Below are 12,458 nucleotides of genomic sequence, written 5' to 3'. Positions count from 1 at the left end.
TATGGAATCTTCCCAGACCAGGGATCGAACCCATGCCCTCTGCATTGGCAGGCAGATTCTTAACCACTGGACCACCAGGAAAGTTCTGAATCTCAGTTTCAATGTCTGTGAAATGTGAATAAAGATAATACCTACCTCACAGTTATTGTGAGGACTGACTGAGTTAATATTGGGTTGGCCAAAAAGCTCACTTGGATTTTTACATAACATTTTATAGAAAAGCCCGAACAAAACTTTTGGCCAACCCACTATGTTAGAGTGCTTAGTTGAGTGTCTGGTACACTTTAAAGGCTATAGAAGAAGGATCCTCGGCAGCTATCATCATCATCATTATTGTTATTGTTTGGCAGGATAAAAGTAAGTTGAGTAAAGTTCTCAAGAAAGGATTTTCTCCTCAACCCCTGAAAATTACTGTAAATGTAGCAAGATAAAGGAAGGAAACTAAACTTTTCTTAGTCATCAGCTATGTGGTAGGCTGGGCTTCCCAGGTGGCTTAGTTGTAAAGAATCTGTCTGTCAATGCAGGAGATGTGGGTTCACATCTCTGGGTTGGGAAGATCCCCTGAAGAAGGAAATGGCAACCCACTCTGGTGTTCTTGCCTGGAGAATCCCACGAACAGAGGAGCCTGGTGGGCTACAGTCCGTGGGGTCACAAAGAGTCGGACTCGACGTAGCGACTAAGCAACAACAATGTGCCAGGCAGCTTGCTAGGATTTTACCTGCATTTTTGTTTAATCCTTATGCCGGTGCTCTGACACAGATGAGAAAACAAGCTTAGAGAAATTAAATTGCTTGCGTAAGGTCTGGCACGGCCACTGTGATGATAACTGGTCTCTGTTACTCTGCATCCTATACTCTTCTTGCCTTGCACATGCCACAAAGCCTGAGAGTTCAGCAGGTTTCACTTATAATAGGTACAATTGGAATTTGCTTGTTTGGGAGTTTATCTCTAATAACAGAGACTTGAAAACTGGAAAATTATAATGGAATTGAAGAATTAACTTCAAACTATTAATAAGACTACCCTCATTCAAATATTTTCCATCTAGGTCCCATTTATATTGTTTATACTACTGTAATATAGTTTTGAATGGGGGGGGTGGAAATTCAGATATATAGAACAAATCACTGCAATAGGACCTAACACTTTTCAAGATCACCATCATAAGTATTGAAGTCACTGCTCGACAAATTAATAGCTATTTCCATAACTTGGATTTAAGAGTAATTAAGTTAAGTTTTAATCATTTGCTGTTTTTATATTAAAAGTAGGGTTGAAAATTTGGACATGAAAGAGGGAAATTTTATGAGGAATTCCCTGGTGGTCCAGTGGTTAGGACCCTGTGCTTTCACCACCAAGGGTGTGGGTTCAGTCTCTGGTTGGGAAACTAAGATCCCACAAGTGGCACGGTGTGTCCCTCCCCCCAGCTAAAGCAACAAGGGAAAGTGTATAGTTGTAAAACCCCCATCCATACAGTGTCAGCTTAGCTTCCTGAGTAAGATTGCCTCAAACCCCCAACCTAGAATGTGTGCAAATTGTAAGCTCTTCTCTTCCTAAAAATATTTGTGCATTTCCTGGATTTTACCATCATGCAATTGCTTCTGCCTCCTGGGCCCCTGTTTTTCTTGTCTTGTGCCTCTGACACACAGCATGATGTCCTCAGATGCGATACTGGGCTCCTTCTCTGATTCTCAGAAAGGCCCTGTCCATACAGGGCATTTGTGTTTTTAGTACACCTAACTGAAGAAAGGAGGTAAAACAGAGGTGGGTGAGCCCTATATTGCATTCATGCAACTTCCCATTAAGGCATCCTTGTTCTGAAAATGTTCCAGACCTCCCTTGACTAGAGAACTTCACTTCCCCCTCTATCCCAGCTTCATTCTGCTATACTATTCTTTTCTAATCTTCCTGTCCCTCTCATCATCCTTCTGTTTGTTCCTTTCAGAGATAAAACAACAAGTTCTCCTCATCTAATGTAAAGCAGTTCCCCTTTCTTGACCATCATTCTGGGATCTTGACAGCCATTCTGCAGGGAACCATCAACCCCAAGGGGACTGGACCTGAGTGGTGGGAGACCCTATGGAGGGAACATATTTTCACAAAGAGAGTGTCTTTTTTTTTTTCCTCTCATTTCTTTTTTTTTTTTTGAGAGTGTCTTCTAAGAGGAATTCTTGTGTTAGCTATTAGGATGGCAAAATAGAGAACTTTTCATCTTGTTACATGGTGGCAGACAGTGATTTAATCTCAAGCTTATTGAATCCTGTGTCCTGAATACAGTGTCAGAAACCTAAAAAGTGTTTGTGCACGTAATGTGTCCAAATTCTAGACGACTTAGACTAATACAGTGTTCTTGTGCATAGAATGTATGCTGCTTCCCTAAAAGTCATGAACCCACCTAGCACAAAGACGTCACCTCTTGGCATCTGGCATCATTACCTGTTTCACTTACACAAAAAGAATTTGGGTTTTTGAAACACAATTATTTTTGTTGCCATGAATTTGTTTTGGTTTTTCTGACAGTTTCAAGTTATATGCCAAGGCAGTGTGTAATCTTTAAAACCTAAAATAAACACAGAAGTGCGTCTTTTCAGGAAGTAAACCTTTCATACTTCCATCAGTCTATTCATAGATGACTTAATGTTTGATTGCTCTTAGCTGAAAAAAAAATTACAGCTTTTTCCCCCACTCTTTTACCTTGATTTTGAGGACTTATGGGGAGTTCACTAAACTGTATTGTAATATACTGATCCTGTTTTTGAATTTATAAATAAAATTCATGAAATTGCTTTTCTCTTGCTATATAGCAGCCTGACCTTACAGATTTTTCCCCCCTGTAGGTAATAGAGACGAGGAAACCTAACCAATGACTGTGGAGTAATATGGAAGAAGATGGGAAAAACTTGTTTAATGGGTAAGAAACAAAGCGGTAATAAAAAGTTGTTCATGAAAACTGTTCACAATAGCATTCTGTAATACTAGGCTTCCGTAGGTGGCCAGGACTGGTGTCCTGTTGGGGTGACTGCTCAGTCACTGTCTTTGTCTTATCACCTCCTTTCTTTCGTCACCTCTTTCTTCTTACCCTTGTGACTTTCTAAATGCTATGAATTAACTTAAGAGGAGACACAGCTATGTTTGAAAATGAACGCAGGACCTGGAGACCAGCCCCCATGGTAAAACAGTCCTCGGGTAGGTCGTGAAGCTTACTGTTGGTGGGATAGAGACTGTATCTGTCATGACCTGTCAAGAGTGTTAGCAGCCCCTTCCGCGCTCCAAATACTGCCAGCTGCCGTGATGTTAGGTTCACCCTGGGGATCCGTTCTTTAGCCAAGTGCAGATTGTGTGTCAGGTGGTAATCAAATAGAATTCCACGGAAAATCCAATAAAAAGGTGTTACTAAATTTATGATATCAAAATTTTAAATTATACAAGTCCATACATGCTTATTGTCAATAATTCAAACACTACAAATAACAAAAACATTCTGTCAGAATCTTAGCCACTCCCCCCACCCTGCCCCAGATATGTAAGTGCATGATATGTCTTTTTCTTTGCCTACTGGTTAAAAACTTGGGCTTAGGAACCAGACCGTTTTTGACTAGCCATTATTAGCTTGACATTTAGGCAGGTTAATTTCTCTGTGCCTCAGTTCCTTGGTTATAAGTGGGAACAATAAAATGCCTATCTCATAGTGATGTTGAAGATTAATTAGTTAATCTATATAAAAAAAACTTGGAATAATGCCCAAAACATAGTGAGTGTTCAGTAAATGTTAGTTATAGTTTTCTTATGTATCCTAGTTAGCATTTTTATGTACCAGCCTTCCATAGATGAATCTTCTGATACACTGTGAGAGGTAAACCTTCTTGGATAAAGTCAACCCTGATGTCAAGGATTTTTAAATTTTTTCATGAATGTTGTCTCTTTTGGCTTCAAGCTTCATTTTTCTCAGAGTGGGCCACAAGACTGTGTGTGAGAACAGTTATACACCCTCATCTCTTACTACATGTCAGGTGGTGTAAATAGTGCTTACAGGTATGTATGAACTGACAAGCATCTTCGGACTGTGATAGTTTTATCTTGCCCATAAAAGTATCTGTGTCAAAAAGGATGCACAGTTCTCTTGTTTCTAGATAGCTGTGTTACATTTTCTGTTAAGATTCCTTTAATCTATTTTGAAGGACAAGTCTTCTTGAGTTTTCTTTTCTCCTTGTTTCACAGAATCACAATAGTTTTGAAAATGTCTGGTATCTTTTCCATGGCTAGTCAGCACTTCCTTAGGTGATTCAGGCAGCTACTTATTTTAAGAGAGAAGGACACCAAAACAGTCATTTCTTTTTAATATTTCCCTTTTGTATTGTTCCAGGGCTCTATTAGATTATAATGGACAATTTTTTTCTCTTGTGACTATTTTAGAAGACAAATATATAAAAACAGAGGTTGACATTCACTGAGTATTTATTCTGTGTCAGGCACCATTTTAAGTGCTTTGCTCATTTATTCATTAGTGAATTTAATCCTGTCATCCACTTATGAGGCAGATGCTGTTATTATCTTCATTTTAAAAGCTGAGAAAAATGAGGCATCGATTAACTTGCTTAAAGTCACATCACAAGTGGCAGCTTCAGGATTCAAACCCAGGTCCTCCACTCTGGAGCCTGTGCTGTTGACCATTGGGGTACTGGCCTAGTTTTTAATCAACTTAGAAGGTTTACTAAGGTGCACGTGGATTTAAATAAGATAATAAAGTCAAATACCACCTGACCAATAACCATAATACCATAACCAATCTGTTTCTGCTTGCTTGTGGGGAAGAAAATTTAAAATCATGCTTCTTCTTAAAGTTTGGGAAAAATAATGGTGTGAGATGATGTGAGATTCATAAATAATTACTTTTTTCTTGACCATACTTAAATGAATACAACTCTTTTACTTCTTCATGAATTGTTTGTAGTAGATAGAAATCACCTGAATCTAGCTAAGGAATGGTACATGTTAAGAAGTGAGTTGATTTGTAGATTACTATTTAATTGCTGTTCATGGAAACATGCAGACAGAAAGATTGAACTGTGCAGCAGTTTGGAACTGATTGGTAATTAGAAATTGTTCTTTTGTCCTGTTAAATAATATTTGACTGACAGTCATCAGGAAGTTGTTGAAGAGAAGAAAAGGCAGGAGAAAAAGCAACTTATGGGTCTCATAATTAGAGTGTCACTTATAAGTGATGGTCTAAAAAGTAAATGTACATGGGCAGTTGACATTTATATAGGAACTGGAAGGAGTTAGAGTCCGTGGTTTTTGGGTTTTGTTTTGTTTTGTCAGAGAGAAATACTGGCTTTTCTTTTCTTCAAATAACAATTTCATTTCCTGTTGAAATATGATAAAGTACAAAGAGTAAGCAACATTTAAAGTAACACAAGCACACTTGAAATATTTCGGCTTTCCTGTAAAGTGTGGCTACAAGCAGTGATGCTTTCCCCCTCCATCTTTTTGAACTCTCTTTCCTTGTTTGAGAGTCTCTTCTGAATGTTCATCACAGTGCCGGCTCTTAGCGTACTCTTTACCACACTTAGATACTCTTTACCACAGTGTCTTAAAGGGTGGCCCAGGAGCCCCTGAAACTCTTTTGGGAGTCAAAGCTATTTTCATAACAGTATTAAAACATACTTGCATAGGAGTGCAGTGGAGTTTCCCAAAGACAACATGCTGTACAAAGAATGGAGGGAAGAGAGAGGGAGTGTGGGACCTACATGAACACTCTGCTATATTTAAAATGGATAGCCAGCAAGGACCTACTGTACCACACAGGGAACTCTGCTCAGCGTTATGTGGCAGCCTGGATGGGAGGGGAGTTTAGGGGAGAATGGATACATGTATGTGTGTGGCTGAGTCCCTTTGCTGTGTACCTAAAACTACTATGACACTGTTAACTGGCTGTACTCCAATATAAAACAGAAAGTTTAAAAATAAATAAACACATTTCCTCTTCTCGGAAAGAAAGAAAGAAAAAAAGAAATAGCGGAATCCAGCTGTCTTACTTATTCCAGGCATTTAAAAGATTTGTAAAAATGTAACATACAACCACTTTTCTCACTAGATATATAATGATAATTACTGAGGTTTATTTCTACATTAGCATATTACAATGACCCCAACATAGGCAAGAAAGTCATGGCGCTCTCTCCAGTGACTGGGCGGACTGTGCCTGCCCACAGCACCCCTATGCAGATTCTAGTGACATTCCAATTGAGTGCAGCTGTGTCCCCCAGGTTAGAAAAGTTAAAGTTCTGTTCCTTTTTCGTAATTGTGCTAGAGGGTATGATTGAGATTATCAGGATCTGTGGAAACCTGCACTTAAAGGAAAAAGGAGGGTTTGGTTTTAAGAAAGCACACCATCCAACCTTGCCAATGACCCCACTGATATATCCCAGATTCCGAATGTTATTTTATTTGTTGTTCCCAACTTTGGGAGGACCAGAAGGCCTTCCTGGACAGCCTTTTATTTTTCAGTATTAATTGAGCATCTGTGATGTCTCAGTCTTGTTCTAGGGCTGGAAATGTCAGTGAACAACAACAGCAAAAAAACCCCTCTACCCTCATGGGGCTTCCATCTCAGCCTTTGAGTCTTTTGCTGTAGTGACAGCTCCCTCTTCAGGGCAGTCTGGGTTCATGGCAGTGTAGCTACTGTGGATCTTGAACACTGCTGTTTCTCTCTGGCTAAGAACTGAGAATAAAGTGGGAGCTGCTTGACATTTTGAAATTTTTTTTTTTTAAGGCACCAAACGGTTTGGGATTTTTCAATTCTTATCTAGAACCCCAATATAACAATAAAAGTGGGCCTATCCAGTCACCCGTATTGTGGTTGTTTTAATCTTATCTTGTTTTCAAAGTTAGCACCACTTTTGTCAAGAAGTGTAACTTTTTAAAAAATTCAGTACCAACTGATGTTAAATTTATTCTAATTGTTTTTTATTTGTTGAAGAAAAAATGTTCAGATATGTGTGAGATTTTCATTGCCTGGTGAGTTGCTCCCAAGACCCTATAATTTGTTTAATAGACTTTTATACAGAAGGAGACTACTTGGCTCATTAGATGGAATCACTTAATAATGACTGTAAGGTTAACTAATGTGGCCATCAGACTCCTGCTCAGCATTTGGATGTCTCTTGTATCACTCACAACTTCAGCCATTTCTGAACGCACACGACTGGGAATACTATTAGAATATTAATGGAAAAAGAAGCTGACATGCAAAATGTGAATGGCCAAAAGTCATCTCTAAAGATTATTTTAACCTTTTTAATTTCCAGGAGTTCTGCATCAAACTTGGCCTTCCAACTTAAGAAATTCTCAATTATATCAGGAATGCCATGAAATAATTGCTTTCCAGCTGCTTCTGCTTCTTTTTGTTGCTTTTCTTCTCTTATAGTTTTAATTTGACCTGCCCTTTCACTTAATTTTTCCTGCATAGCTGTCACTAAAGTAAAGAGCATCACCATACCAGCGCTTTCTTCTTGCCTGCAATGCAGATAATTTAATGTCTGTGACACCATTATCTTCTAGGTTTACCTGGGAGAGTATTCCCCAGAGGGGCACTTCATCCGGGTACTTCTCAGTGTATATAGACTTGAGGATAGTCTGGACAGTTTCATCACTTTCTTTGGCCTCAGATGCCACAGTAATGGTGAAGCTGGGTAGATTTTCCTGGGTAGCAGGACCTTGCCAAGTGAAGCACTACTGAAAGAGACTGTGGTCTCAGGAGAGTCCATTCATATTCTGGAAGACTGTTTGTTAGGGGGAGTTGAACTAATGTATAATCAAGCCATGAAGGAGTTATGGTAGATTGCATGGCTCCTTGCCATCATCTGTCCTGGGAACCCTTGATCATGCCCGTGAATTGCCTAGACATCCTGTCTGCTGTGGCATTGGCTAAGTGGGCTCAGATGCAAAGATCCAGGCTGCGAGGCCTGTGGCCCAAAGCCAGGCCAGGAGCAACACCCGACACTGGCCTCCACCGCCTCCCTTGGCAACCTTCTAAAAGAAGAAGGTAACTTCTGAATCCATGCCTTCTTCACTTACTGCCTGATCTGTGTGTAACGCTCCCTTCTACTTTCTTTCCTTTGGAAGTCCCTCAGACCCATCTTGCCGAGGAAAGCTTTGTTTACAGGCCCCTGAATGACCATGCTTGTTCTTCCCCAGTATTCTATAGACTATAATAGCCAGAAGGGAACAACCACAAGGTCAGTTAATGAAACAAACAATATAAACAGGTTCATATATAGTAAAATAGAACTGTATAAGTAGCTCTAAAAAGCAAGTGGCTTCTGTTCTGTAGATCAGCATTTCTCAAACTTATGACATGTGTATACCACTGCATGATTTTTACCACAGTCCGGTAACATCTGTTGAGTTAACTTAATGTTTTTCTGTAAACCAGATTACTTTTTTTTTTTAAACCTAAAAGCCTACTTCCTCACCCTAAAAAAGATACCTACGGAGTTATGGATTTTCTATTATTTTATAAGACACATAACCATATTTGACTACTGCATTTAAAAATACTTGCCTCTGGGGAGTTCCATTTCTGAATAAGACAAAGTAAGCACACTCTGCCTAGTGTCTCCTGCTGAATGCAGCTAAAATCCTGGATAGAACTCATGGACCAGCGATTTAAGGACTCTGAGAAGTCAGTAGTAGCAGGTGGGTTAGAAAAGACCAGGATTTGAAGTACAGCCGTGAATATGCCCTGGCCTGGACAGAGTGCAGCCCACACCTGGAAGTGGGCATCAGGCGTGGAAAGAGAGCTCCAGGAGAAGCCCTCCGATCTTGACTTGATGGGGAAGGAGGCCTCTGACACTCAGAGAAAGAGGTGTAGACACGTCCTCCTTTAAGAAAGCCTCCCGCCCTTCTCCCAGGCCCCGGCCGCCAGGCAGTCCTGTGGCGTCCATGCTGGCAGTGACAGCAGCAGGGCCCACAGCGGCCTGGGAGTCTTAAGGGAGGGGAGCCTTCCCCTCCAGTCACTGTTGCTATTCAGTCACCAAGTTGTGTCTGACACTTTGAGACCCCATGAGCTGCAGCACGCCAGGCCTCCCTCCTTCACTATCTCCTTGAGTCCCCTCCAGTTAGAGAAGCGATAGTCCTAAAAAGGACCCCTCAGTTTTTTTTCTTTCTCTTTGTCTTCCTGCTCCCTAGCCCTCAAAATATGTGACAGAACAAGATAACAAAGGCCTTGGCTTTCTGGCTGGAAGACAGAAAGGAACTGAAAGATACCTGGGAAGACAGTGGAGAAGGAGGAGCTCAGGAAACCAAGCCTGTAGAGTTATCTGTGAACTCCCGGGTCCCCTCCTCAACAGCACATTGCATGAATCTGGTCCTGAAGAGCACACAAAAACTATTAGAATTGATTATGTGATAAATATCTGCCCAGAGCCTAGGCTGGCCACTGGCTAGCACTCATGCCAGACGATCCTAATATCTCTGCGTAGGCTTTCAATGAGGAACTGATATTTAACTATTTATTTATAATTAAAAAAATAATTTTATTTATTTATATATGGCTGTGCTGGGTCTTGTTGCTGCGAGGCTTCTTCTCATTGCTGTGGCTTCTCTTGTTGCAGAGCACAGGCTCTGGGACGTGCGGGCTTCTGTAGTTGCGGCTCCCATCCTCTGGCGCACAGGCTCAATAGAAGAACTGATATTTAGACCATACCTCACAGAAGGGTTGATTGGGACTTGTGATCTGAATCCAACCAGGTTGATTACTTACTAAAGCAAATATCAACATTTTCCTTAGGATTTAAGCAAGACTCAATCTCAATATTCAAAATGTCCAAGATACAATACAAAATTATTCAACCTGCATGTGGATTATGCCCTTCCCCTTCAGTTTGATTGACAAAGCTAGGCCACATGCCCACTGCTAGACTTGTGACCACTGCCCGTGCACAAACTGGCCTCAGCCAGGACCCATCCCTGGAGCTAGTGCTGAAGTCAGCTTCTGCTGAAGCACATGGCCCTGTGGAGGAAGAGTGGCTACTCCAGGTGCAAGCAAACAAAGACCAACTCCTACTTTTAGACTTCATTAGAGCTTATCAAACTTCCTTCTCAGATTTTAAGGGACTTTTCTATAATAAGGTACAGAGAGGAGTAAGAAGAGATGATCTATCATAGGACTAATTACAAATTTTATTAAGCCCTTTATATAGTTTTCCCTTTGTGTATGATTCTATTTTTATTTTTTAGCAGATGGGTGAACATGCCTCGAGGCTAACCATCACTTTAGCTGTGAGGTAAATAACCAGTTGAAGAATACAGATGTAATGAGCTACACCTTAGCCTTTGTAGCTGAAGATGACTGACCAATAATTACCACCTAGCCAGCGGGTCCCCACCAGCTTCCCAGGCTGGTCCGTGATTTGCAGCTGTGCGGAGTTTGGCGTAGTGTGCACCTGCCATCATCTCTTCAGAAAGAAATACTCCAGGTGCTCGTCGATGCTCCCTAGGTTTATCAGCCGCTGTGATTTCTCTTGAGTCCCCAGTGGTGCTATATCATTTGAAGTTTTGCTTTAGTGTGTCTTCAAAGTGTTTCCTTTCCGTATTCTGCTTGAGTTATCTGTGCAGCTCATCACACAGCAGCTACTTGAGAATGCAAAGCAGAGCATCTCAGAGAGCATACTTGAGAGAGAGGCTCCTGAAAGTGGTGAAGTTGATTAATATTACATATTCTTAAAGCCTTAAATGTGTCAGATTTCGAATTGGGCAAGCGTTTTTCATCTGAAAAATATCTAGGAGAAGGTAGTTTTAAATTGTAAACAAACCTGCCTCATTAAATTGGCAGGGTCAGATTGTGAGGGACTAAGTTGGATTCTACTTGAAGAGGTGTGCAGTAATGTGATTTATAATATATATATATATTGACCATGCATATGACCAAAGTATGTTTCTCATGTATATTTGGTCTTTGTGCATAGTTCCTGGCTCACAGCTCCAAATCCCCATGGGATTTCCTAAGTGTTGAGTGATGGAGGTGTATTTTGCTATGTTAATGAAATGACTTTTGAAAAGCACTTAAGGACAGGGTCTGGTTGCCCACAGAACCACCTGTGTGATTAGAGAGTGGGAACTTTTCATTTCACCACCTGACCTCTGCAGTGGGGAGAGGGGTGGAGATTGAATCAGTCCCCAGTGCTCAGTGTTTTAAGAAATCATGCCTATGTAATAAAGCCACCATAAAAACCTAAAAGGTTTGGGTTCAAAGAGCTTCCATGCTGGGAAACCAGAATGTTTCCATGTGCCACTGTGCTGAGCCCTGAGTTCCATGAGAACAGAAGTCCCTTTAGGACTTCGCCCTTTGTATCTCTTCATCTAGTTGTTGATTCATATCCTTTATGATAAACTGGTAATACAGTAAGTAAACAGAGATTCCTAACTTCTGTGAGCCGTTCTAGCAAATTCATCAAACCCAAAGAGGGAGTCATGGGAACCTCTAATTAATAGCCAGTTGGTCAGAACAACAGGTCACAAATTGGGGTTTCAATTGGTGTCTGAAGCAGAGATGGTTTTGTAGGACTGAACCCTTTACCTGTGGAATCTGATTCCATCTCTGGGCAGATAGTGTCAGAATTCAGATGAATTCTCAGACACGCTGATGGCGTCCAGGAATTAATTGCTTGTTGGTGTGGGGAAGCCTACACACACCACACAGACACACACAGACACACACACCCTTGAACTGAGTCTAGGAACCTAATGTAAGCTGACTGAGAAGAGCCCGGAGTAAGAATTTGCCCCCAGATACCTGTACATTACCTTTGTATTATTGGACCAATGGGAAGAGGAGTTTGTGTGGGTAGTGGAAGGATTTCAGCAGACAGCATAATCCTAGTCATAATCCTCCCTTCGCTGGCAGTGCCAGTTTATGATGTGGAGCAAGTTACAGGGTCGTTTTATATACTGACAGTCATTTCTTGAGCTCTGACTGTGTGCCGGACATTGCTGTAAGCATTTTACAGATGTTAACTCATTTAATTCTCACAACAACCCTATGAAGTATAAACTGTTATTGTCTCCATGTTACAGAGAAGGAAACTGAGGCCCAGAAAGATTATTTTCCCAAGGTCATGTATAACTAATAATGATAGAGCTAGAACTCCAACCCCGGCAGTTTGGCTTTGAACATTTAAGTGCTATGCTATACTGCCTCTGGGGGCTTCCCAGGTGCTGCTAGTTGTAAAGAACCCACCTGCCAATGCAGGAAACATAGATGTGGGTTTGATACCTGGGTTGGGAAGATCCTCTGGAGGAAGGCACAGCAAGCCACTCTAGTATTCTTGCCTGGAGAATCCCTTGGACAGAGGAGCCTGGCAGGCTGTAGTCCATAGCGCTGCAAAGAGTTGGACTTGACTAAAATGACTTTACTAATATGCACACACATATTGCCTCTAGTTTATTTGTAAATTACA

The 12,458-nt window shown here is 41.0% G+C and overlaps 1 protein-coding gene across 3 annotated transcripts in view; it reads left to right on the top strand.

Annotated features, from left to right (window-relative positions):
* Positions 1 to 12,458, top strand: part of MED20 (mediator complex subunit 20) — a 69,568-nt gene that overhangs the window by 40,114 nt on the left and 16,996 nt on the right. Inside the window, exon 5 of one of the 3 annotated variants that reach the window (XM_043907453.1) lies at positions 2,838 to 2,911. The exons of 1 other annotated variant lie outside the window; for it this stretch is intronic. In XM_043907453.1, coding sequence (XP_043763388.1) covers positions 2,838 to 2,867 — 30 coding nt within the window. In that variant the 3' untranslated portion in view covers positions 2,868 to 2,911. Of the gene's footprint in view, positions 1 to 2,837; positions 2,912 to 12,458 lie in introns of those variants that run through there. One more of the 3 variants, XM_043907449.1, reaches the window with a different exon arrangement.

The sequence above is a fragment of the Cervus elaphus genome, chromosome 7 (genome assembly GCF_910594005.1).
Source record: "Cervus elaphus chromosome 7, mCerEla1.1, whole genome shotgun sequence".
NCBI classification, from domain to species: domain Eukaryota; kingdom Metazoa; phylum Chordata; class Mammalia; order Artiodactyla; family Cervidae; genus Cervus; species Cervus elaphus.
The sequence above is the reverse complement of the archived record's forward strand: the minus strand, read 5'-3'. Positions and strand labels throughout refer to the sequence as shown.